This window comes from Lepidochelys kempii, chromosome 10 (assembly GCF_965140285.1).
Source record: "Lepidochelys kempii isolate rLepKem1 chromosome 10, rLepKem1.hap1, whole genome shotgun sequence".
Lineage (NCBI taxonomy): Eukaryota > Metazoa > Chordata > Testudines > Cheloniidae > Lepidochelys > Lepidochelys kempii.
The window spans coordinates 115,498-142,418 of NC_136389.1; the positions used below are offsets into that span (position 1 = coordinate 115,498).

Here is a 26,921-nt window from a genome sequence, read left to right on the forward strand (position 1 = left end):
AAGGGGGCGGAAGCCGCGGGGTCCGGGCACCTGCCAGCGCCGCCTGCGCGTCCGCCGCGAAGGTCTCCAGGGACTTGGGCGCGCGCCGGGCGCGTCCCTCCGGGCGGCGAAACGGCTTTTTCCTGCCCATGGCTGGCGGGGCGCCCGCACCTCGGCCGCCGCCGGGCCTGGCCGACCGGACCGGACCGGACCAGACCGGAAGGCGCCGCGCCGCGCGGTTCCCCGGGAGGCGTTTCCGCTTCCGGGAGCAATGGCGGCCTGGGCGCTGCTGCTCGCGCTGCTGAGCGCGGGGTTCGGTGAGCGCCACGGGGAAGGGAGGGAGCCCACGAACGCGGGTGGTGCGGAGTGGGGGCGGAACCGGGCCCCCGGCCGCCCCCCTCCCTCCAGCGCCGCCGCCCGGGAGGCCCCCTCCCCCAACACGCCCGCGGCGGGTCCCCAGCTTCCCCCCACTGACCGTGCCCTCTCCGCTCTTTCTTATAGGTCTCTCTACGTCAGCTGGTAAAATGAAAATCGTGGAGGAGCCGAACACCTTTGGGTGCGTGGCCCTGGTACTTCCCCGTGCTGAACTTTTCTTGTTACTGACAGCAATTTGCTATCCCTCTGCGTCCGCCGGGCACGTTTACTTCTATCCCAGACATGAAGTTTGGCAGTGATGATCCTCATCTTCCTGTCAACCTCCTTGGCCTGTGGTTTGCACCCTGAGCAAACTTGTCTTACAGCAAAAAACATAAAAATAAAAATGTGTTTTTACACCAAGAGAGCTCTCTCAGTGTAAAATCCTAGTGGAAATGAGGCAAAGGTAGTTTGTACTTTCATGTGGCAAGTTGAAAAAACTGCTCCCTCATATGGGGTTTATCTTGACTAGCTGCATCAAGGTTAAAACTACAGTGCCTTGCCTCCACAAGGATTTTACACTAAAGTAATTATCTTGATGTAAAATCACACTCTTTTTTGCTGTGAGGATCTAACCACAGCCCTGCTCTCTGTGATCAAGTGAGTGCCACACAGAGAACTACCCGCCTCCAAGTCACAAGTTCAGATCTAGGGACTGTCACCTGGGGTATTTCAGATGGCACCTGTAGGTGATGCTGTTGCTCAGGCAGCTGGTTTTAAGAATTAAAGCCAAATCTAATTAGAACCAAAGTTGAATCCAGAATGCTGAGCATCGGTTAGATTGGAAAGTAATGCAAAGCGTTCTAGGAATGAGGATGGGGCTATTACCTGTGAGATGGACCTTGTGCCAATGGGTAATGAGACAAATTGAGTCCATTCCTTGAGATGTCTAAAGCTTTCCTAAAGGAGGGCAGGATGCAGTAGACCAGGTTCTCTCTAAGAAGTGGCTGTTTGGCCCTTTTATGTAAGAAACCATGTTCTGACATTGCCAATGTATTGCTATGTCTTCAACTTGCCGTGTTTGGGGAAACGTGAAAAGGTCATGGTGAGGTAACTGGCATCATCTGGAGTCCCTAGATTTCTTTTATCTTTCAGTCTGGTTTCAGGTCTGATGACACAGAAATGGCTCTGGTCTTTTGGCTTGGTGATTTGTCCCAGTGTGATTGGGTGTCCAGGTTGATGATTTTAGGTGCTACCATGTATTCTACTTAGGTGTGAGAGTGTCTTGTGCTCATAGCTCCTCCCCTGGCTATCTGAGGCAGTACTGCCTCAACCCCCTTGCATCTGATGAAGTGAGCTGTAGCTCACGAAAGCTCATGCTCAAATAAATTGGTTAGTCTCTGAGGTGCCACAAGTACTCCTTTTCTTTCAACCCCCTTCAGTTTCTTCTTACTGCCTAGGGCTGGAGTCAGAGCTCTCTGTGGTTCCTAACCTCACAATCTCTATTTCTTAGTGACTTTTAAAATTGTATATACAGTGGACCCTCGCTAGAACACGTGCCTATATAGTGTGAATTCGCATATAATGCGGTTGCAGCCATGGATCCCAAATTTAATTAATTGCAATTCATTTTAATGCGGTCCCCGTTATAATGCGATACAGTGCATGGATCCCAAATTCCGCGTTCTAGCGAGGGTCCAGTGTAATTAATTAGTACTCTTAGTATCGTGCTAGTTAGATTTAGTGTTAGTTAGCTTTTATTTAAGTATTTCTGTGGTGATGCCCTCACCAGGGATTAAGCATTATCTGTTTTGTGGGGGAGCAATCCCAACAACAGTCCCCACATGCATGCTTGCTATGTTTGGGCAAAGTCCACTTCAAGGAGTGGTATTCAATTTCCAAATAGTGCACAAAATGCCGCTTAGATGGCAAGGGATCTTCATCTAAACCAGCACCTGCTGGGGACAGGTTGGGTTGCTTTCACAAGGCTTGGGGCTCGATCACCACTGACAGCTGGATCCTAAGCAGCGTCAGATCAGGCTATGCCATTCATTCCTTTCCATCCCTTCCTCCCACCCTGCTTCCCTGTCCCTCTTCAGGAACCCCTTTCACAAGATACTGCTCCTCAAGCAGGTTCACTCTCTACTGGCTTTGGGAGCAGTGGAGGAGGTTCCATTGGAACACCGGGCCCAGGTACTTTTTGGTGCCCAAATCCAAGGTAGGGGTAAGATCCAGTCTTGACTTTCACAGCCTCACCAAATGTATCAGATACACAATATTCTGAATATTCAAATCTATTGACTATTCTCCCCACATGGTCTCAGAACAAGTGGTTTGCTGCTCTGGATCTTTAGGACACGTACTTTTGGTTGGGAATTTTGCTGAGCCACAGAAAATTCCTTCGATGCATCATGGCAGAGTGCCATTTTCAGTACACTTCCTTTTGGCCTCTCTTTTGCCTCTCAGGTTTTTACCAATTGGATGGTCTTGGTCACATCTCCCTGTATTTGGATGACTGATTACTGAGGGGCAGCTCCAGAGAGACAGTCCTTTCTCACATCAACACTACACTATGCTTGCTCAACCATTTGGATCTCATCCTAAACAGCGGGAAAGTCAACTTTGGTTCCCCCTCATAAAATTGAGTTTATTGAAGCCCCAACAGAATCTGAGTTCAAGAGCATCTTTGCTGACTGACCATTTTCAGGCGATTTGCTACCTTTGCCTCAGTCTGCAGTTGCAGCCTTCGATGACAATTTGGATATGCCTGAGGCTCTTGGGCCATATGTCCACTTGTATGTAAGTGGTATAGTTTGCAAGGCTGTGGCTTCACTCCCTTCAAATATGGCTCTGGACAGTTTACTGTCTGACTCTTCACCTCTTGGACAAATAGGTCCATCTCCCTCCATTGCTCCTAGACTCCTTGCAGTGGTGGACACTTCTGGAGAATGTTTGTCAGGGTGTTCCCTTTGTCTGGCCATAACCAACCAGTGCCTCCCCGATGGTCTGGGGAGCACATCTGGGGTCCGTGAAAGTTCAGGGTCTGTGGCTGGAGCAGGGGCCCCACTTCATATCAACGTGTTGGAACTTCGGGCCATTTATAATGCGTGTCATGCTTTTCTGGACCATACTGGGTTCAGTGGTTCACATACTTACCAACAATACCACCATATTGTATTATGTGAACAGGCAAGGGAGAGCATTCCGTGTTGAGGAGCATATTCCTCCCATAGCTGATCACTTGCCCGGGGTCCAGAATCATCTCGCAAACCATCTCAGCAGGAATTTTTCCCATAGTCGCGAGTGGTCCATGAAGACAAAGGCCTCTGGGTCATCTTTGCAGCTTGGGGCATTCTGAAGAACTTGGAGTACTTGCTTCACCTTCAGTTGTCAGACCTTGTGCGTAGCTCATTGAGAGTGCATCTGGCAGTGATGTCAGCATTTCATTCCCCCATTCAGGGAAGATCAGTCTTCTCCAATGCCATGGTAGCAAGATTCTTAAAAGGGCTTCTTCATCTCCATCATCTTGTCTGAGAGCCGGTTTCTCTGTGGGACCTTAACATGGTCTTAGTGACTTTGATAGGACCTCCATTTGAGCCCCTGGCATCTTGTTCATTTCAACTTTTGTGTCATAAGACTGCATTCCTGGTCGTGATAATCTACAAGGAGAGTCTGTGAGTTCCAGGCTCTGATGTCAGAGCCCCTTTATACACAGGTTTCAGAGTAACAGCCGTGTTAGTCTGTATTCGCAAAAAGAAAAGGAGTACTTGTGGCACCTTAGAGATTAACCAATTTATTTGAGCATATTTATTACAGCTGTAGCTCACGAAAGCTTATGCTCAAATAAATTGGTTAGTCTCTAAGGTGCCACAAGTACTCCTTTTCCTTTATACACAATTCTTCAAGAAAAAAGTGACTTTATGACCAGACCCAAAATTTTTGTCTAAAGTTGCTCAGTTTAATTTGAACCAGGTGGTGTTATTTCATAAGACACATTGACCTCTGGAGAAGTAGCATCTCCATAGGTTAGATGTCAGATGATGTCTAGCCTTTTATATGGACAGGATTAAACTGTGTCATGCTTGTGTCATATGTAGATCGCATGAAGGGGCAACTGGTCTCTTCACAGATGGTCTCTAAATGGATAACATGCTGTATCAAGGCTGCATATGAAATAGCTTCGGCTATACCTCAGTGGGTGCGAGTTCATTTTACGAGAGATAGAGCAATGTCAGTAGCATTCCTCGGTGACATCTCAATATTGGACATTTGCAGGGCTGCTGTGTGGTCATCAATCCATACAGTTATGAACCATTATGCCATTACCTATCATCAGAGTAGATGCAAGTTTTGGTAGGGCGGTCCTGCAGTCCTTGTTTAGGTAGACTCAGCCTCGCCTCCTGGGGTGCATACTGTTTGTGAGTCACCTAAGATGGCTGCATCTACTCAAAGAAGAACTACAGTTACAGTAAGTAACCATGACCCTACGAGTGGTTCATGTGATCATACATGTCGTTCTCATTGAAGACAATGAAAACTATAGGTCCTCAGGACCTTTGAAAATCAGACTATTATTATTCAGGTATGTAAATATGGATTTAGAATCCAGGTTTGATGGTTTTGGCTATTGTTTTCAATATGACAGTCCTTTAGATGCTCAGATACTAGGATGCTGGGGGACATATTAAATACCTAGATAAAAATATTCTAATTTAATCTCATTGCAAACGGAAAAAAAAATTTAAATTAGTCTAAATCATTTTAAATTAGTCTTTTTTTCTTTTTTAAAAGATTGAACAACCCATTCCTACCTCAGACAAACAGGCTCCTTCCAAAGATGGCACCTTCCCCAACCTCAGGTGTGTGCAAATGTCAGTTATTATATGTGTAGTTAATACCACTTTTGTGAATATAATCTCTAAAAGAATCTGTGTGTGTAATTTTTGATTGCAGTTGTCTAATAGTAAGATAGACTTTGGCAGAAGCACTTACCACAGTATAATATCTACATGATTAGTCCATGTTCTTTAATCCAATCATGAAAATGCTTCTTAGCCTTATGGATGAATAATTTCTTCTCTAAATTTCACAGATAATTATTGGCATCCCAGATGCTACCAGTTAGTACTTATCACTTATATAGCACCTAACCTAGTTAAAATAATTTTCCTGTGTGAATCTCTCTGTGCCTCAATTCCAAGTCTCTAAAATGGGAATAACAGTGCTTCCCTACCTCACAGGGTGTTTGAAGGATAAATACATTAAAGACTGAGGCACGAAGATACTATAGTAACTAGGGCAAAATAAGTACCTTAGTTTAGGTTTCTTGGATGCTGATTGCCTTATGCTCTGTAGAATGTTAAATCTGCAACCTGTATACATACAATTCTCTGATCATGATAACTCTGTTTAAATTTAACCAACCCATTGTCCCTTTTGCAAGCCATTTCATTTTATTTTCAGGTCCTGCACATCTCTTTAGGCTTGCTGGCAAGTGTTTCAGTTTTGTGGAATCTACGTGAGTAACTGGTTTAGGTGCCTGACTGTATTTTTAGGATTGGCAGTGATATAGGCCTTCATTTTATTTTTTAAAATCTGACATATTTTGTTTCTTTAGGTATAAATATGAGTTCTGTCCTTTCCATAATGTCACTCAGCACGAGCAGACCTTTCGGTGGAATGCCTACAGTGGAATTTTAGGGTGAGACAATCCAGACATTTCTTTTTACTTTAGTTTGTGAGTTACACTCTTTGTAGAACTCCTGAAATCAGCACTTTTTAAATTAGCTATAGTTACGTTACCTTGAAAATAAACTAATCTTGGCATTCAGTCCAAACACTGTTCCCTAAACAGTTTTCAGTTACACCAATGCCACTATCCTGTAGAAGCTGATGAGGTTGTAAGGGTGTAACTGAGAGCACAATTTGTGTGAAAGTACTGCAAAATGTATCTTGTTAAACCTCTTCTAATAGCCAAATCATGGACTTTTAGTAAATTAGGCTCCTCGGCCATTTATTTTAATAATTAATAAGTTCTTATTTGACTATAACATTTTATTCTTGAGACTTAATTTAAGAATATGTAAAATAAATCAATCTGACATCTTTCAACTGTAGGCATCATCTAGTTGCTGCTGTTCTCATTACTTTGTAGCTAATGATGAAAATAGAGTTTTGGTGGCTATTGCTTTAAACTTAAAAACTGCATGTTAGCTAAGCCATGAGAATCCAGAATTTGGAAATCCTACTTGGTCTTAACATATGCCAAGAGTAAAATATGAAAGAGGTCTCTAAAGGTAAGTATTCTTTCTAACAATCCTTTTCCCATTTCTGGATCACGTGTAGCATTACATCAACTGCTTGAGATTGCCAGGAATGGGAATTATCCCATATATGGGATCATGTCTCTTAAAACACAAAATAAAAAGTCTTAAGGCAGAACTGACATAACTACAAAATGGAGGCATTATTGTTGAGTATGAGTTTTATTATTGGACGCTCTAAGAGCTCAAAAATTAAGTGTATTCTATGTCTTTATAAAGATTTCCCTTTCCACTAAAATAAAATTTTCCCCATCTCACAACCCCTGGAAAGCCTGGGAAAGCTGATAGTACTTTTAATGTGTCCTAAAGGTCAACAAATTTGGGCTAAGTTGGACCAACAGGGCAATAAATTCCATTCTCTGAAGATACCATACCTCCAGCCTTCTTCCATTTAAACCATCTGTTCTGATGTTGAATGGCTTAGCTAATTGTAGTTCCAGTGGCATAACACAAAAAGACATGCAGTTTGAGGTAGCCAGGTACCAAACCATTAAGGGCTTTATAGTTCAAAATTAACATCTTACACTTAACCCAAAAACAGACTGGAAGCCATTGTCAACTGCACATGACATGCATTTCCTGCAAGAAAGACAAAATAAGTATACAACCACAATTTACATTAGCTAAAGTTTCCATAAGCACTTTCTCCTTAAATCTCAGTTTTGAGTTGCATATAGCTCTCAAGTGTGATATCTTGAAATGAAACTCCTACTTGGTCTGGGCCTAGAAGTAATTTTAAATATATTTAATAAAAGCCCATTCAGCCTGTAGAGTCAGTGCCTAGATCCAGGTAGAGGAGCTAGCATACATTTAATTTAAAAACAAAGACTGATTTAAAGGTGCCTTCCTCTGTAAATATTTCCTATGTGCAGGTGGGTAGAATGTGAGTGAAGAGCTGGTCTTCCCTGCAAATAGGATAGTCAGAAAGTCTGAAAGGAGGAGGTTACACCCAGAAATATAGTGGGCCTTAGGACCAGACAGTGGCAGAGACTAGTTTGTAGTCACTCTTGTCAGCATCAGAGAGAATCCTACAAGCTAGCTGAGCTGCAGTGGATTCCTAGACAGCAGTAGGGAGCCCATGCCGGAGATAGGTCTTTAAGCTGTGAAGACCCAGAACCACTGAATGGTTAGATTTGTCTGGAAAGTGGGAGAGTAACAGAATTGTTGGAGAAAGTTCCTGACCTGAGAAAGTGTTCGGGATGCAGAGACACTGCACTGAGCTACTGAACAAGGGTATTTATCCATTTCAGAAATATTTTTAAAGGACCACTTTAGTCCAGGATCAGATTCTTGGGTGCAAGGGGCAAAATATCCTATGTTGCAGAGCCCTAGCTATGGGACTCTTGGCCAGAAATCATCAAAATGAGCCTGAGCTTGACTACAGGGGGGGTTGGACTAAATGACCTCCTGAGGGCTCTTCCCACCCTAATTTATGATTCAGGTCTAAGTTCAAGTCCTGTGTTTTCAAAAAGGCCTGTTTCCCACACATCAGAAAGGAGCCTCTTTTTACATATGCTGTAGTCAGTGCTATCTTTATTTGTTGTTTATTGCTTAGATACTTTGGGGATAGGTGCTTTGGAAATGTTTAAGATATTTTTTCAAGGGGTTAGCAAAACCTGGTTCTTTCCACAATCAAGGACTTTTGTTTCAGTTAAGCAAAAACGAAAACTGATGTTCCAAGAGGACAGATGTGTGCTTGTTTCAGTTTCACTTTAAAATGTTTATACATCATGAAAGATAGTGGATGGACTAACTTGATGTTTTAAAGGATTTCTTGGACTGAGAAACAAAAATGAGGATTTTACATATTTGACAATGAAAGCTACTGAGTATTTTTAAAGCGTGTGATTATTCTTTCTACTCAAATTAGATAATTCCAAAAGTTTAGTATCTAAGTCCCTCCAGTTGTTCTGCTAAATGCCTTCAAACTCCAGGTACAGAGAATCTGTGTCTTGGAGATCGCAGTGCATTCTGAATTGGGTGCCAAATCCTAAAAGGCAAGACCTTGCATTATTATGTAACAATAATATTTTACTTTTCTGCATTTGTTTCCTCCAGTAGTTTGATAGGCACCTTACAGATCATATATTTTTGGTCCTGCTTTGAGTAGGGGGTTGGACTAGGTGAACTCCTGACATCTCTTCCAAGCCTAATCTTCTATGATTCTATGATAAAGTTCCTGCCTCAGAGAGCTTAGTCTAAATAGACACCATACACATACACACAAAAGGAAAGATATGAAAAGCAAAGTGATTAAAAATTGAAGTGTTGGTTTGTTAGCCCCACAATTTTTGTATGGTTCGATTTCCATGTCTTTTTCAGTAAACTAAGGGAAGGGTGTGAATGGGGCAGGCTGAGGTTTATGGGTTGCCTGCCTTCTACTGTGTTTTAACATTTTCAAAGAGCTGTACAAATGTTATTTGTCAGGGCACCTCTGTGAAGCAGTAAGTATTATTCCCATTTTTACAAGTGGGAAACAGAACAACAGAGGTGAAATGACTTTTCTAATGACCTTACGGTGGCTGTTGTAAAGGCAGGCTTGCTCGTCTTCTCTCCCTAGATGACAAAGAAGTCCATGATCTCTGCATGGTTTCATGTGGATGCACAAGGCCTGGTTGCAATATTAACAGTGTTATAATACTGATGTATGGGGCTCCAGGAGTTTGCAATCGCAAAGGGGGTGATCTTGGCTATGCAGCAGCATTTAAATGGGGAGGTCACATCCAGCTTAAATGACCTCCCAGAGCGGTAGAGTGAACATAGGTAAACAGACAGCTTGGTCCTGATGTGGTGTGATGCAATGCAGTGTGAGAGAGCAACTGGAGGACTGCCAAGTCAGTGCAAAATACAGAAGTATCCACAAAAACCCTTTTCTGCACTAATTAATTCTGAAATAAACTTTCAAAGTGGATTATCTAATTTGCAATAATTGGCACTTCATTTGAAAGAAGAATTGTGGTCTATGAACCAAGGGCATTTTAATTAAAAAAAAAAAAAAAGTTAGTGTGAAAAAACCTTGGGTAGACAATCCCTAAGGCTAACCTCTGAGTCAGGATTCTATCCTGGCCCCCAACCTGGGTTGATGGTGAGACCACAGTGCCACTCTTGTGACTGTCATGAGTTTTATGGTCTAACGGAGAATATTTCATTTTAAATTGGAATAGGTCACTTTCCAGAAATATATTGTTCTCTTCACTGACAAGTTGTGAAGAGTGAGCATGTTTCTGAGTTTGTATTCTTGTTTCACCCATCTGCTAACATACGTTGATTGGGCTTACTCTATATTCTGAGTAATTGAGAAGATTGGAGTTTGGTAATGCCTCTTTCAAACAAATTATTGATGACAAAATCAAACCCTTTTTCAGTTTTATTTGGTTAAGAAAGTGTGGAAATGGTTTTGAGACATGTCAGAATAACCATAGTGCTCAGAAACTGCTGTGATGGACTCTATAAGTAATTAAAGAACTCCACTGTGGTTATGAGGTAATTGATCTGTGATGGGGCAGATCTGGGCAGTAAGAAAAGGAGATATTAAAGGACCTCCAAAAAATTGAAATTGATAAAGTGAATTTTAATACAGTGTTAGAGTATTTCTGTTTTTCTTACCAGGTTTTTAACTTTTCTCCCCAAAATTATAAAACAAGTCTTTCGAGCTGTTCTCTTTTTCCAGCATTTGGCATGAATGGGAAATTTACAACAACACATTTGTTGGCATGTGGATGAGAGAAGGGGATTCATGTGAAACCAAAAACAGAGAGACAAAGGTACAGTAATTAATCATGCTGATGAAGTTAATGCAGCTGGCATGTTTGTACCAGTTTAAACTATTAAAGCCATTAATATACCATAGGACTTGAAAACTTAGTTGGGGCTTTACAAATTGAGATCTCTTCCTGCCCAAAGAGTTCATAGCTTAGGATATGAAGTAGAAAAATGCAAGATGAGATGTGGGACAACAGTTAGGAATAGAGGGTAAAACCAGGATAAAAGGCTGATGATGTTTTCACTCACACCAGTCTGGAGGCTTTAACTCTTTCTTTTTATTCATGCAAAATAGGATGTTCTGTTATTACCATTACCACTAGGGACAAATGCTGTGTAACTTCTGCTATGGGCCACTGCTACATAAGAGGAAGAGAAATAGGAGTTACTTGTGGTACTAGAGTTGCCAGCCACTACTGGATGACACATGTCTAGGGGGTCACGGGAGAGAGAACTAGGTGGTTTAGTTAGTTAGTTGAAAGGAAACCAAGTGGCCACGAAACTTGTATGGGAAAAGTAGAGGGCCAGGTCACAAAAGCATGTGCAGGTGAGAGAGGAGCAGAACCGATGTTGGCAGAAGGGGTGGGAGGTGAAATGAACAGCAAAAAGAGACAGTATAATTAGCTTTTGTCAAAAAGACAAAACTATTAAAAACAGTTACAATACATGACTCTTACATGTGAGCAGTTGCTGTTGCTGAAAAGGGATGTTACATGATTGTGAATGGGAAGGAGATGTCCAAAAGACTCTGAAAAGATGTGGTCCATACTATGTAAAAAATCTGAGAACTCCTGCCTTAGACCTCTCTCCTCCCCTTGTTAAAATAATGTTTGCACTTCTCTAGGTCCTTCCTAGAGATGAAGGAGCTTTACAAAATTAAATCTCAGATTTCTCTGTTGCTATTGCTATTGATTTTATGTGGAAGCACTTAGATATTACAGTGATGGGCGGCTGTGTAAAACCCTAAGATAGATAGGTTGATCAATGGGAGAGGTGGGTAATGTAGTGACTTGGCCAAGATGACAGAAGAATCCTGTTGGAGAGCCAGCAATAGAACCAAGGTTTCTGATTTCCAGTGCACTGTCTTACTATAACAGAGTGCTGGGAGCCTAGAACAGACCCAGTACTCTGTCACTAAGGTACTACCTATTCCCCCCTGGAGTGGATTTAATTGGAGGGAGGGTGCACAATTGTTTAATTAGGCAGGAAGCTGACAAGCTAGTGAGAGCAACCAACCTGTCATCTGGGAGGTTAGAGGACAAGAAGAAAGTGCAAGGGGAGTGGCTGGTAGGGACTTGGGGAGGCAGGATGTCAGGATGAGGAGATCTGTCCCTCTCCTTCCCTGGATAGTGGGCTAAGGGGAAAGTTTCAGCTATATATTTCTTCACAAGGCTGTACTGGTGTTAAAAATAAAAAAATGGTGCTTATAAACTGGGAAGCATCCAGCCTGTTTGTGTTGATCCAAGGGGTGGAGAAGGGAGCCTATTACGCATGCCATAAGAGCATCCTTTCTTCCTGTAGCCACACTGAAGATATATTTGGTCTTCTAGTGTTGCATGATTTCTAATATTAAGAATTTGAATCCTCCTTGGGCTTTTGCTTGTAAAAGGTCATGAAACATTAAAGCTGAAAATGTAAAGATCATAATGAGCATCTACAATGTAGGGTAGATCAATATTCTCTGGAAAAATTAAAGGACATAAGAGCCTGGTGTTTAGTGCTTTTTACTTTGTACTGCTATTTAGGAGACCTGGATGCAATTTTTCACTGTTCATAGGCTGGTAGTCCTTCAGAGGTGGGAGCGTGCATCACTCAGTAGCAAATGCACCTGCTGAGTGATACTGACAGGCTCTGAAGGGCATCTGATTTAGTGTGTCTCTGTTGGAAGTTGTGGTGACTTAGGTGGGGTGAAGGTGGAGGAACCACTTCCCATTGGGAAAGAAACAAGCTTGTTCCATTCTTTAAAATAACTTCATCTGAAAAAGACTTAACTAGTGATTGTGACCTCTTTCTTCTGCACTGGGTAAAATGATGGCAGCACTGAGAGCTGACTTCAGTACTTGCTGGAATGCATCTATACTCATGGTAAAATGGGAAGTTAGTGATGTGTGTTGGTTCTGTTCAACATGAAACTAGTGACTATATTGTGTGTTTAACCTATTTCCTCTCATCCTTCTTTTTCTGCTCTTCAGGTTCTTCTTATTTGTGGAAAAAACAATAAGTTGGCTCATGTGTCTGAGCCAAGTACTTGTGTTTACTCTCTGACATTTGAGACTCCTCTTGCTTGCCATCCTCATTCTCTTTTAGGTAGGTTGGATAAAAAGGTCTGTGCATGTGTGAGAGGCAGGTGGCATTTTACCCAAGCCTTTAAGTTTAGATTTCTGGTTTATTAGTTTGTATCATTAAGTAAATGTAACATTGTTTATTACAAGCATTTCTAAAGTACCTATCACTATAATAATTGGGCACTCTTATCTGAGCTTGCAAAGTCCCTACGATCAGTTCAGTGGCATTTCTCTGTATGTAATGGGATAACTTTTGAAAACTCCATCCAGTTAATTCCAAAATTTCAGGGAATGTTCTTGGCATTAATTGTCAGAACACTATTTGATCTTGGGGAAGAGCAGAAAACCAAAAGGGGGGAGATTGGGGAACAAAAGAGACCCTGACCACAGCCTTTAGCCACAGCCTCTAGCATCTTTACAATTATCTGTAGATCACAGAGCTAGTTCATGGTTTCCATGAACATTTTCCAGCACAACAATACCCATGCTCATGTCAGCTTATCCTCCCAATAATGTAACATGTTGACATGCTGAATGACTTCTCTTCTGGACAGAAAATAATGGTGGTAGGGGGAAAGGGAAATGGAGCGGCCTGGAGGGAGCAGAGAGAAGTTCACACAGCTGCTTGAATGTTAGGAGAGAATGGGGGGCCCTCATATGGAGGGAGGGAAGAAAGGAGCACATAGAACCTGTGGTGGGGGGGATGGAGATTGGGGGATCTGATATGGGGGAGAGAGGATTGTGGGGCACAGAGCCCATGCTGGGGGAAGATTGAGGGACTCAGGGAAAATGGGGAATAAGCATGCACACAGCCCCTGGCTTGGGGGCCAGAATGAAAGACCCCCCCAGACAATTGGAGCAGACACATGCCCTAGCATGGGGGATTTGGAATGGGGGGCACACAGAACTCTTTTGCGGGGGTTGATTGGAGGACCCTGGTATGAGGAATGGAGTATGGGGGAAAGAGGATAATAGGATGCATGCTGAGCTGCTGGTATAGGGAGAGAATGAGGGACCTGGTATGGGAGGGGAGGGGAGTGGGGGGCACACAGACCCTTGTACGGAAGAGATTTGGGTGAATTGCAGGGAGTCCCTGGAAAAAGAAGGGGATGGGATGGTGGGCATACAGAGAGCTTGTGGGGGAGGGAATGGAGGAATAGAAAGAGCATTGTAATAAATTCAGCCTACATAATCTACAAACAACACCTTGGTAAATTTATTTGTGTACAAGAGCGTAGTTCTCTCGTTCTCACCACTTCCATCCCAGTCTCCAATTAGACAAGTCAGTGGATACATTCATCAGTTTGGAAAAATGTCTGCATGAAGAAATATTCCCTGAAGGTAGTAAGAGTGAGGCTCAGCTCTAAGAGGGTGTTACAGAGATAATTGGGCCCCAGCCCTTTTGGGGTTTTGTAAATGGTCATTCTTAGATGGGATGTGTTTCAGTAATTTATAAGTGAGGAGGGTGCAATCAGGATGTCATCCAGCAGAGAAGGGTGCAGGCTTTTGGACAGCTGGAGCTGAAAGAAGAAACCTTTGGTCACTGCTGCTGTCTGGGAGCATTAGACCTCTAGGGCCTGCTCCTGTTCCCATTTGAAGTGATTGAGAAAATTCCTATTGATTTAAATAGGATTGAGGAGCAGGTCCAGGCAAGTGAATGTAGCAGTTTGTTGTCTCAATGGTGCATGTTGAAGTGAAGCATTAAGCTGTTAAAACACACACATAGCAGCACTAGGGTTACATTCAAATAATTAAGGAAAATGTAGCTGTTAGTATTTATGACAGCTTTACTTTCCATTTTTCAGTTTATCCAACACTGACTGAAGTCCTACGAAGGAAGTGGGATGAAGCAGAGCAGTCTCTTTACGATGAGCTGATAACTGAACAGGTTTGCTGATCCATTCTGATTTCTTGTTAAAGGACTGTCACTTTCAAATTACTATAGTACTGACCTGTTTTCTACAGTTCCAGCTCTTTTTGGGATAGATGTTTTTATCCTACTATTGGCAAAAACTCTTAGAGCTATGCATCTAGATACAGTTTATTGGTAATCACAAAACCTTGTAAAATAAATAGCCAATGCAAATTACAAACAGAAATAGAATGGCTTTATGTAATGTCTTTGTTTTTCCAGGGGTACAAAAAATTGTTGAAGGAGATTTTTGAGGAAGCAGGACTTTTAAGTGCAACAGAAGAAAAGGAGATTGAGAAAAAAAATAAAAAGTTAAAAAGTCTGGAATTTGAAACCGTGGAGAAATGCAATAAGGTATAGAAAGTAATTCTTAATGCTTGTCTGATACATTTTATCAACATGGAGAATCACTATCCTTCTGCTGTGTGACTGAGCCACTGGGCTCTCAGCCAAGCTGCCTGTCTGTTGTTAGGATTCAGATAGTCTGCTCCCTTAGTTATCTTCTGTTGCCTAAATAACAGTATATTTAAAAATAAATAGAAATGGCAGAACTTATTTTAATGCTGAAAATTGGAAACAAACTGCATTACTGAATGCCTTTCCAGGAGATATTAGGGGGTGGTATATAGGAAGTAGTTATATACCTAGGTGACGTGCATTTTAGACATACTCTCATAAAGTGGGGTCCGCACGGGATTAAGAAACAGAAGGGAGTTAGTGAAAGTGGAAGGTGGACCAGAGCCTTGTGACAGATGGGTATTTGGTAATCATATAATATACACACTATGCTGAAACATTCAGGCCATTTTACAAACTAAAGGCCCAGTGGTTTATATCATGTATCCTTTAAATTCTGTCTGTGTGCGCCTGTATCTACAACTATATATGTCTATACACATATATTCTGCAGGTTTCAGAGTAACAGCCGTGTTAGTTTGTATTCGCAAAAAGAAAAGGAGTACTTGTGGCACCTTAGAGACTAACCAATTTATTTGAGCATAAGCTTTGAGCTGTAGCTCACGAAAGCTTATGCTCAAATAAATTGGTTAGTCTCTAAGGTGTCACAAGTACTCCTTTTCTTTTTACATATATTCTGCAGCAGAATTTACAAGGCTTGTTAGTATGAATTAAAGGCAAGCGCTAAGCACTAAAACTGAAGTGCATAATATGTATGGAGAGAATACATTCATCCTAAAAGTTCATGTGCTATGGTTATACCTTCTCATTGATGTACTGAGATTCACTGACAGGGTATGGAAGGGTGTCCTAGATTACAAAGCAAGAAGGAGACCATTGTGGTCATCTAGTCCAGTGGCCTCCAAACTTTTTGGCTCGCGCACCCCCAAGGTGAAGAGCGGAAGACCAGCCACAGGTGCGCCGCCGCCGAAAGAAGAATGGAAGACTTACTGCAGGCGGACCGCCAGAGGGGAACACCAGCTGTGGACGTGCAGAGCTGTTGCCGAAGAAAAACAATGGCGGAGTGCCATCCGGCGGCACTCCTGCTGCCGCGCACCCCCTGGGATCTGTGCGCACCCCAGTTTGGAGACCACTGATCTAGTCTGACCTTATGCTTAGCAAAGGCTATAGAATTTCACCCATTCATTCCTGCATCAGGCCTAATAACTTGTGATTGAATTAAATAATCTCTCTTAGAAAGATATACGTGGTGATTTAAAGCAAAGGAGAATCCACCACATATCTTCTTGGGTTGGTCCAGTTCCATGGACAATGGGTATAATAGGCCAGGGGAGGCTCTGCCTTCCCCTGTGATGCCGTAGCGGCCAGACATCCCCCCCACCTCCCGTTGCGGGGTTTGGCGGTGAAGTTTTTGTTTTATTATGCCCCATGCAGGTTCCAGAACGAATGAGGAGGCACATACTGCCTCCTCAGCCATCCTGGAAGTTGCATTGGGCATATCAGAAGTGTCTTAACAGACGCTTTTCCTCTGCGTGGGTTGGGTCTGGGGAGGGGAGGCATGGCGTGGCTTTCGCCAGCTCGAGGCTTCTCTAGCCAAGGCGGGGAGCACTCAGGGCTTCCCATGGCTGGGGAGGTGGGGGCACTCTGGGTGGGGGGGTGGGGCTTGTAGCTCTGGCCGCGGGGGGAGCAGGGGGTCTTGGGGCTCTGGCCATGGGGAGGGCGTGGGTGGAAGGTGCAGAGCCAGGGGCTAGCTTCCCCAAAGTGGGGCTCAACCCGCTGCTCATATCCAATTCTATTGAAAATGTGAACCTTATTTTCAATTTTAATTTATCTAGCTATGAATATTATGGGATTCCAGCCTTTCCTTATAGCAGTGGTCTCCAATCTTTTTATGCCCAAGATCACTTTTTGAATCTAAGGGCAACTCAGGATCTACCCGTCCCTTCCCTGAGGCCTCGCCTCTTCCTCAGAGCCCTGCCCCGCTCACTCCATTCCCTCCACCCCGTCGCTCACTCTCCCCCAACCTCACTTTCACCAGGTTGGGGCAGGGGTTGGAGTTTGGGAGGGGGTGCAGGCTCTGGGCTGGAGTTGAGGGGTTCACAGTTTGAGAGGGGGCTCTGGGATGAGCCTGGGGCAGGAGGTTGGGGGGCAGGAGGAGTTTGGGGTGCTGGCTCCAGGAGCGGGCTCAGGGATGGGGGTTTGGGTGCGACCTCTTGCTGGGCAGCACTTACCTCTGGTGGCTCCCGGTCGGCGGTGGGTGCAGCGAGGCTAAGGCAGACTCCCTGCCTACCCTGCCCCCACACTGCTCCTGGAAGGGGCCAACACACCCCTGCAGCCCTTAGGGTGGGGAGAGCAGACAGCATGTGGCTCCACGTGCTGCCTCTCTCTGCAAGCACCGCCCCTGCAGATCTCCCGGCCAATAGGAGCTGCAGGGGCAGTGCTTGCAGGCAGGAGCAGTGTGCACGTGGTCGCGGGGCTGCAGTGGCCACTTCTGGGAGCGGTGTGGGGGCAGGGTAGCATTAGGCAGCCACACTGTGCCTCCGCCAGAGATCGTGATTGACAGGGAGATCCTCTAGGATCGATCGGTTGGTGACCACTGCCTTATAGTTTAATGGGTATAAACATAGCTGTTCATTAAAGCTTCTGTAGTTATGGAGTAGCCACAGATCTTCAGAAGTAAAACATTTGCGGCTGGATTGTCAGGCAGCATCTTTGAGACAGAGACTGACCCTGGAGCAGCCTTTGGGAGGGAGTTAACAGCTGTAGTGCTATAAAAATCTAGTCAAAGGGCAGACCTGAGGTGTTTGTTGGGAAGGACTTCCTGGTCTGAGTGCCTGATTCATCGTCCCAGATTTCTGTAGAGGAGCAGTTGGAACCAGATGCTATTGGGTAATACCTTTCAGAAACACAGGCTGTCTTTTTTTATAGCTGACAATAATTGTCCTTTGTCCATAAGACCTACCATACTGGGTTAGACTAAAGGTCCATCTAGCCCAGTATCCTGTCTTATGACAGTGGCCAATGTCAGGTGCCCCAGAGGGAATGAACAGAACAAGGAATCACCAAGCGATCCATCCCCTGTTGCCCATTCCCAGCTTCTGGCAAATAGTCTAGGAACACCATCTGTGCACATCCTGGCTAATAGCCATTGATGGACCTACCCTCAATGAATTTATCTAGTTCTTTTTTGAACCATTATAGTCTTGCCCTTCACAACATCCTCTGGCAAAGAGTTTCACAGACTGACTGTGCATTGTTTGAAGAAATACTTCCTTTTGTTTGTCCATCACTTTGATGAACCTCATGCACAAGTTAAACAGCCTGTTTCTGGAACTCTTACACCATAAGAATGGTCTGACTCAGTGTGGCCAGTGGTCCATCTAGCCTAGTATCCTGTCTTCAATCAATGTCTAATGCCAGATGCTTCAGAGAGAATGAACAGAGTGGGGCAATTATCAAGTGATTTATACCCTGCCGTCCAGTCCCAACATCCAGCAGTCCAAGGCTTAGGGACAACCCAGAGCATGAGGTTGCATTCCTGACCATCGTGGCTAATAGCTGTTGATTGACCTATCCTTCAGGAACTTGTCTAATTCTTTTTTGAACCCACTTATACTTTTGGTCTTCACAACGTCCCATGGGAACAAGTTCTACAGGGTGACTGCGTTGTGTGTAGTAGTACTTCCTTTTGTTTGTTTTAAACCCGATGCCTATTAATTTCATTGGATGATCCCTGATTCTTGTGTTCTGTGAAAGGGTAAATAACACAATATGTATTCACTTTCTTCACACCATTCATAGTTTTATAGACCTCTTATCATATCTCCCCTTCATCATCTCTTTTCTAAACTGCGTAGTCCCAGTCTTTTTGATCTCTCCCCATATGGAAGCTGTTCCATACCCCTGATATTTTTGTTGCCCATCTTTGTACCTTTTCCAATTTTAATATCTCTTTTTTGAGCTGGGGAAACCAAAACTGCACGCAGTGTTCAGGGTGTAGGCAGACTATGGATTTATATAGTAGCACTGTGATATTTTCTGTTGTATTACCCATCCTTTTCCCAATGGTTCCTAACATTAGCTTTTTTGAATGACTCTGCACATTGAGCAGATATTTTCAGAGAACTGTCCACAATGATTCCAAGATCTCTTTCTTGACTGGTAACAGCTAATTTATTTGTATAGTTGATACTATGTTTTACAATGTGCATTACTTTGCATGTATCAACATGGAATTTCATTTGCCATTTTGTTGCTCAGTCACCCAGTTTTGTGTTATCCCTTTGTAACTCTTTCTGTCTGCTTTGGACTTAACTATCTTGAGTAATTTTGTATTGTCTAAAAATTTTCATAGAATCATAGAATATCAGGGTTGGAAGGGACCCCTGAAGGTCATCTAGTCCAACCCCCTGCTCGAAGCAGGACCAATTCCCAGTTAAATCATCCCAGCCAGGGCTTTGTCAAGCCTGACCTTAAAAACCTCTAAGGAAGGAGATTCTACCACCTCCCTAGGTAACGCATTCCAGTTTCACTCCAGTTTCCAGTTTCACTCTTAGTGAAAAAGTTTTTCCTAATATCCAATCTAAACCTCCCCCACTGCAACTTGAGACCATTACTCCTCGTTCTGTCATCTGCTATCATTGAGAACAGTCTAGAGCCATCCTCCTTGGAACCCCCTTTCAGGTAGTTGAAAGCAGCTATCAAATCCCCCCTCATTCTTCTCTTCTGCAGGCTAAACAATCCCAGCTCCCTCAGCCTCTCCTCATAAGTCATGTAATTTTGCCACCTGACTTAATTTTGCCACCTCACTGTCTACCTTGTCCAAATCATTTATGAATATGTTGAACAGCACTGGTCCCGATACAGATCCCTGGGGGACTCCACTATTTACCCCTCTCTTTTCTGAAAACTGCATTTATTTCTACCGTTTGTTTCCTGTCTTTTAAACAGTTACTGATTGATAAGAGGACCTTTCTTCTTATCCTGTGACTGCTTATTTTACTTAAGAGCCTTTGGTGAGGGACCTTGTCAAGTCTTTCTGAAAGTGCAAGTACACTATATTGACTGAATCACCTTTGTCCACATGTTTGTTGACCCCCTCAAAAAATTCTCATAGATTGGTGAGGCATGATTTCCCTTTATAAAAGCCATGCTGATTCTTCCCCAACAAATCGCGTTCATCTCTGTGTGTGATAATTCTGTTCTATACTATAGTTTCAACCAGTTTGCATGGTACTGAAATTAGGCTTACTGCCGTGTAATTGCCAGGATTGCTTCTGGAAACTTTTTTAAAAATTGGTGTCATATTAGGTATCCTCCAGTCATCTGGTAAACCAAGATTCCAGACATGTTTTATTTTTCCCAGTGGCTTTCCCGACTATGCTTGGACATTTTATACTTGATGCAAACTGAATTTTTAAGTAGACATATGTATTTGGGCAAAACATATTGTCCATTTTAAAAATATTTTTTATTCTAGGAGTACAAGAAACTTTCTAAAGAAATAAAAAAGCTTAAAGATTTATTAACTCAACATGGTATTGTGTATGAAAGAAACTCAGGTAAGTTCTTTGTGTAGTTCTACTTTCTCATTCCTATCTATTTAGAATGTGAATGCTCAGCTTTCTCTTTTTAAAGATCAGGATAAACAAATAATCTTCAATCGGAGGGGGTCAAGCCCCACCGTAAAGCATACTGCATGTGATTTTGACTGAACAGACCCTTGACTGTGAGAACTTGTTTAAAAATATATGTAGGTTTTTATTAGTGTCAGCGTTTACAATGGGATGTAGCTGCTACCACTTCTATTTTGGTATACTTTGAGCTTCAGTCTCGGATTTTTCCCCTCCATGCAAAGTGTTAATGTCCACAGCATTTGAGACTAATATTTTCATCTCATTTCTCCCAACACACACCACCAATAAAATCTGCTCCCATAAGTATGTGAAATGTTCTCCTTTGGTGTGTGTAAAGTCTCCTCCTTCATACCTCATTCCACTCTCTGCTGGTCAGTTTCTCCCCTTCACTGGCCTCCGCTGCAGATATGCACCACCTGTCCCATGCTACTACCTGGTGTGAAGGAGAGCAACAGCAGGAGGGTGGGTCCTGGCTGTGACAAAGCAGTCTGGATTTACTCCAGGCAAGTTCCAGTCTCACCCTGCCTCCCAGCAACCAAGTTACCTCATTCTTCTCAGTGCCTATTCCTCTCTTATCCTGTCAAATTCCAGTTCCTTAGTTAATTCCCAAAGTCACACATGATACCCCTTGGACATTTAGCTTTCTAAGGTGCACCTCTTTGTAGCTTGTGTGTTCAGAGATTGGCATCTCAGTGAAATATTAGGCGGTAACCTAATAACTAGAACTGAGCAAGCGATAAATTTTCATTTTGTAGTTCTTTTCTGTATGAGAAGCTTTCATTTTCATTATGTGAAATGAGTGACTTTTTTCAGGGAAAAAAATCTCGTGTTGGAACGTATGCAGATTATAGATTTGATTTAGTTACATAAATTACGCAGGATTTCTGTTCACTGACTGGGTAACTTGTGTAACCATATAGAGCAGAATTTGAATTGTATATTCAAGAGCAAAAATCACAGTTTGCATTGGATGACTTATTGTAACTCAACATCAGAGGGGGAGCTGTGTTAGTCTGTATCCACAAAAAAAACGAGAAGTCCAGTGGCACCTTAAAGACTAACAGGTTTATTTGGGCTTAAGCTTTCATGGGTAAAAAACTCACTTCTTCAGATGCATGGAGTGAAAATTACAGATACAGGCATACATATATATTGGCACATGAGGAGAAGGGAGTTACCTTACAAGTGGAGAACCTACGTTGAAGGCCAATTCAGTCAGGGTGGAAGTGGTCTGCTCCCAATAATTGAGGAGGAGGTGTGAATACCAAGAGAGGGAAAATTGCTTTTGTAGTGAGCCAGCCACTCCCAGTCCCTGTTCAAGCCCCAGTCGATGGTGTTAAGGAAGTGGCTGGCTCACTACAAAAGCAATTTTCCCTCTCTTAGTATTGATTATTGGGAGTGGACCACATCCACTCTGACTGAACTGGCCTTCAACATTGGTTCTCCACTTGTAAGGTAACTTCCTTCTCTTCATGTGCCAATATACATTTGTCTGTATCTGTAATTTTCACTCCATGCATCTGAAGAAGTGGGTTTTTTACCCACAAAAGCTTATGCCCAAATAAATCTGTTAGTCTTTAAGGTGCCACCGGACTCCTCGTTGTTTTTGTTACTCAACAGTATTCTATGATTTATTGTGACTATGTAAAATCATGTAACTTGCAGCTTTTATTCTGAAAAGTGAAGAAATAACTGACATTTTACAATTAAATATTTCAGCTGAAAATACAAGTGCTGAACACGTCATTCATAAAGTGGTGACTACAAAGCCAAGTGTTCTGAATGGCTCAAAGGCTAATGAACACCTACGGGGAGACACAGGCATTTGGAATGACACCTTTTAAATAAATTTGTCTGGATGATAAATATCAAGTTCATATAGACTAAAATATTGAGCAAATTGGATGCATATCACAGTACTAAGATAATTTAAAAACGCTTTGTGAATATTTCTAATGCTCTGTATTCTTGCCCTAAGGCAATGGGAAGGGAATGTTTGAGTTAAAGTCTGGTGCTGCCATTGCAGACAGCTGTTGTAGTTCAGTTTACAAGGTTGTTTAAGTTGTAAAAATTCTCTTTGCTGAAACTGTTACCAACGATTGGTCTGCAGACTCTACTTCTCCAATCTCAGTTCTGTGAGGTTTGCTTTGATCAACTATTGCACTAATGAGAGTGAAAGGTGATTGGTTGTATACCCAGCAACTGTATTTCTGCCTGACATGAGTGGAATAGTTTTGTCCTTAAGTTTGGATGGATTAGTAAACTTCTTAACCGCTGATAGCAGGGGCAGTTTATTTGCCTTTGTGGGAAGTAGTTCACACTGTACTTCCTAATCCTGTAGCAGCACTGATGAGGCTGGAAGGATGGAGTGATGTGGAATCTTTAGCCAGAGATGAACATGTGAGCAAAAAGCAAAATCTACCTTCTAGCCTTTCAGGTAGATTATATACAGTATACTCCTATTTATCCAAAACCCGATTATCCAAACCTCTGCATTATCCAAATCCCTTCCTTGTCCCCCAGCATGAGATATATGCCCTCTGCAGCAGGTATCTTATGCTGGAGGATGAGGAAGGGATTCAGATAATGTGGAGGTTGTGGTAATAGAGCAGATACTCCTAGCCAGGAGTATGATCCCCTGCTACCATCCTGCTGTTGAATGGGAGTGAATGGGGCTCCTCTGCAGCACTGCTGTCATGGGAGTGAATGGGGCTGAGACAGCAGAGCTGCAGAGGGCTCCCTGTGCTGCCGCAGCGCTGGTGACACCCAATCCCTTCAGGCACAAGGTGCAGTGGGAAGGCTGTGGTCCTGGTAGGGCAGAGCAGAGACCTCAGCAAGGACTCCGCTCTGCCCTGCCAGAACTTCAGCCTTCCTTGTGCCTGCAGAAAATTTGGTGTCACTTGTCCTGTGGCTGCACAGGGAGCCCTCTGCAACCTTGCTGTCACAGGAGCGAGTGGGGCAGAGCAGAGACCCCTGGCTAGGACTGTGAAGAGGATGACAAGCCCCTGGCTGTGGAGGAGGCCACCCTGCTGCTGAATGGCCTCTTGATTATCTGAACCAAATCTGTGTCCCTCATGCTATTCAGATAGTTGGAAGTACACTGTATTGAAAAAGATAGAAGGAAATGACTGCATAAAGACTAGAGAAATTACTCCACTTTAAAGCTGTAAGGTGTAAATAGTTATTCCTTTAACACCTATTTCCACACTAGCAGCTAATATTCACCTCTTACGCATCTCTGCTAACAATAACAAATTCTTGACTAAGACAACTATCACACTGTTCACTAAAAGTTGAGACTAACAGAACGACCATGTGTAAGTAGGATACTCTCCTCCTAACCTTCTGGTTTGCCTCAGGTGGCCATGGTGTTCTCTCGCAAGTTCTTTGGCCCAGACTCAGGACTTCTTTGGCCCTGAGTGCCGCCCCCCTTCCCCTGACTTTTCTCTCCAGCCATCCACAGCTTGTTCCTGATCCTTCTAGTCACGTATTGGGGTACTGTCACAAACACTATCATTTTTTTGTGCATTTTGCATTTACTACTCCAAACTTACATTGTAATAGATTTCAAATCAAGGAAATCTTAATTATCCATTCAGCATACGCTGTGCATAATGATGTCAGATGTGAATGCAAAATAATTACACTACTTTTCAGACAAGATCTTGCAAACTGAGGTAGAGTCTGCACTACATGAACATTAAAATCTCCTTGCCAGTTTAAAGAGTAAGCCTTTTTTCTTTTGGCTTAGAAAAAATGTTCCTTCCCTCTGTGGTGTGTATTATTTGCAATTGTAGTTGTCCCGCACTAGGATTGTTTGCATTTGAGGGGTGCTTACACCTTGCAATTCTTATGAATGAAAAGTGAAAATCAGATTTTTTTTTACAGAAGACCAATAATGTTTAAGGAGCGTACCTCTATTCTGTATATTATTATAAAGAATAAATGTATGGATTCTTCTAACAAAGTTGTGGAGAGTTATACTAGCAAGTTGTCCAGCAGCAAGGACATCATTTGTACATAAATAATAATTACAATTCCTTCCCTTGCTGTGTTTAGCTAACCATGACCATCTGCTAATTCAGGGGTTCTCAAAGTGGGGTTTATGACCCCTAAGGGAGTCATGAGGTTATTACATGGGGAATTGCGAGCTGTCAGCCTCTATCCCAAACGCCACTTCACCTCCAGCATTTATAATAGTGTTTATTTTTAATTTATAAGGGGGGGATTGCACTCAGAGGCTTGCTGTGTGAAAGGGGGTCACTAGTACAAAAGTTTGAGAACCACAGTGCTAACCTACAGTAGATTCTGCTGAGCCTCCAATCTTCATTTTAGCACCAACCATTTTCCTCAACTTATATAGGTTGTATTGGTGACTTTACCATAACTGTTACCACTGTGTGAAGTTTTCTCCCCTCCCTTGGAAGCCAAATTTAACAAAAGTCAGCTGATCTATGCAGCAGGTGGGTGGTAGTAAAAGCAAGTTGCCCTTCTGAAGACCAGTAACTCCATCAAGACATCCAAACGTAGGCTGAAGACTATCAAATCTTAGCTACGCTGTCCCTAGGAATCTTTCTGATATCAGTTAGGAAGAAGCTTACCTGTACATCCCCATCAGTTGCATCCGATGAAGTGAGCTGTAGCTCACAAAAGCTTATGCTCAAATAAATGTTAGTTTCTAAGGTGCCACAAGTACTCCTTTTCTTTTTGCGGATACAGACTAACATGGCTGCTACTCTGAAATCTGTCATAATACTTAGTCTTTCCCTGACAGCAAGGGACGGGACTAGATAACCTCTTGAGGTCCCTTCCAGTCCTATGATTCTATGCTATGGAAGCTAGTCCATACCCTTAGTAATCTTTGTTGCTCTTCTCTGTACCTTTTCTAATTCTAATATATATTTTTTTGAGATATGGCAACCAGAAAAGCACACAGTATTCAAGGTGTGGGCATACCAGATTTATATAGTGGCATTGTGATACTCTGTCTTACTAACTATCCCTTTCCTAAGGGTTCCTAACATTGTTAGTTTTTTGGACTGGTGCTGTATATTGAGGGGATGTTTTCAGAGAACTATCCACCATGATTCCAAGATTTTTCTTGAGCAGTAACAGCTAATTTAGACCCCATCAATTTGTATGTATAGTTGGGATTATGCTTTACAATGTGCATTACTTCACATTTATCGACATTAAATTTCATCTGCCATTTTGTTGCCTAGTCACCCAGTTTTGAGAGATCCTTTTGTAGCTCTTTGCAGTCTGCCTGGGTGTTAACTGTCTTTAGTAATTTTGTATTGTCTGCAGATTTTGCCATCTCACTGTTTACCACATTTTCCACATCATTTATGAATATGTTCAACAGCACTGGTCCCAGTACAGGCCCCTGGGAGATACCACTATTTACCTCTCTCTATTCTGAAAATAGACCATTCCTACCCTTTGTTTCCTGTGTTTTAAGCAGTTACTGATCCATGACAAGACTTTCCCTCTTATCCCATGACTGCTTGCTTTGTTTAAGAGCCTTTGGTGAGGGATCTTTAAAAGGCTTTGCGAAAGTCCCCATATGCTGTATCCACTGGATCACCCTTGTCCACATTCGTTGACCCCCTCTAAGAATTCTAGTAGAATTTTATCAGTGACCTAATGCTAATATACTCACGGGAGGAGGTGACTAATTGAAACGTGCCAATTATGCATAGTCTATTATGCATTTCTATTACTCTTGAAATCCTCCACCATTACTGTTGTAAGAAGGAGATGGGAGAGGCATGCATCTTGAATTAGTTGTAAACTCTTTGGGGGCCTTGCCTGTCTTTTACTGCATCTTTGTACAAGGCCCAGGACAATAAGGACCCCAGCCCTATGGATTTTGTTGTATTGGTATTAATAGGAGCAAGTCATGAGCTCGTAGTGCATGTGCATTGCTGGATAATATGCTTGAGGTATCTACTTTCCAGGAAGATAATGAATTTACCAGGCACTAATCATGTACCTAGTTCAAATTATATACCTGGAACTAGTGTCAGCCACATCTCACATGACAGTTTTCTGCTCAAGACTATTTAATCAAAGTACACATTTGCATGAATCAGATTTCCATCATTATTTGTATATACAAGCCAGAAAACACCCCATAACCTATTCTCTATCTAAATGGGCACCCTTAATATAATTTTAAAGATATATGGAATATATGTAAGTTTTTATACCCAGCTAACCATGGCAGCATTTGAGTGCTTTGGAGTAGTGC

The 26,921-nt window shown here is 42.7% G+C and overlaps 2 protein-coding genes across 7 annotated transcripts in view; one reads left to right on the forward strand and one right to left on the reverse strand.

Annotated features, from left to right (window-relative positions):
- The window catches only part of TSR3 (TSR3 ribosome maturation factor), a 31,173-nt gene extending 30,955 nt beyond the window's left edge, over window positions 1-218 (reverse strand). For 5 of the 6 annotated variants that reach the window (XM_073361556.2, XM_073361559.2, XM_073361555.2 and 2 more), the window contains exon 1: window positions 31-216. In XM_073361556.2, coding sequence (XP_073217657.2) covers window positions 31-130 — 100 coding nt within the window. In that variant the 5' untranslated portion in view covers window positions 131-216. Of the gene's footprint in view, window positions 1-30 lie in introns of all 6 variants that reach the window. The other variant, XM_073361560.2, reaches the window with a different exon arrangement.
- Window positions 41-25,354, forward strand: GNPTG (N-acetylglucosamine-1-phosphate transferase subunit gamma). Its single transcript, XM_073361552.2, has 11 exons — window positions 41-296; window positions 481-535; window positions 5,125-5,192; window positions 5,797-5,851; window positions 5,951-6,034; window positions 10,327-10,420; window positions 12,611-12,725; window positions 14,509-14,591; window positions 14,838-14,969; window positions 20,512-20,593; window positions 22,388-25,354. The coding sequence occupies exons 1-11, from the start codon at window positions 251-253 to the stop codon at window positions 22,510-22,512; spliced, it is 939 nt and encodes a 312-aa protein (XP_073217653.2). The 5' UTR covers window positions 41-250; the 3' UTR covers window positions 22,513-25,354.
- The last annotated feature ends 1,567 nt before the right edge of the window (window positions 25,355-26,921 follow it).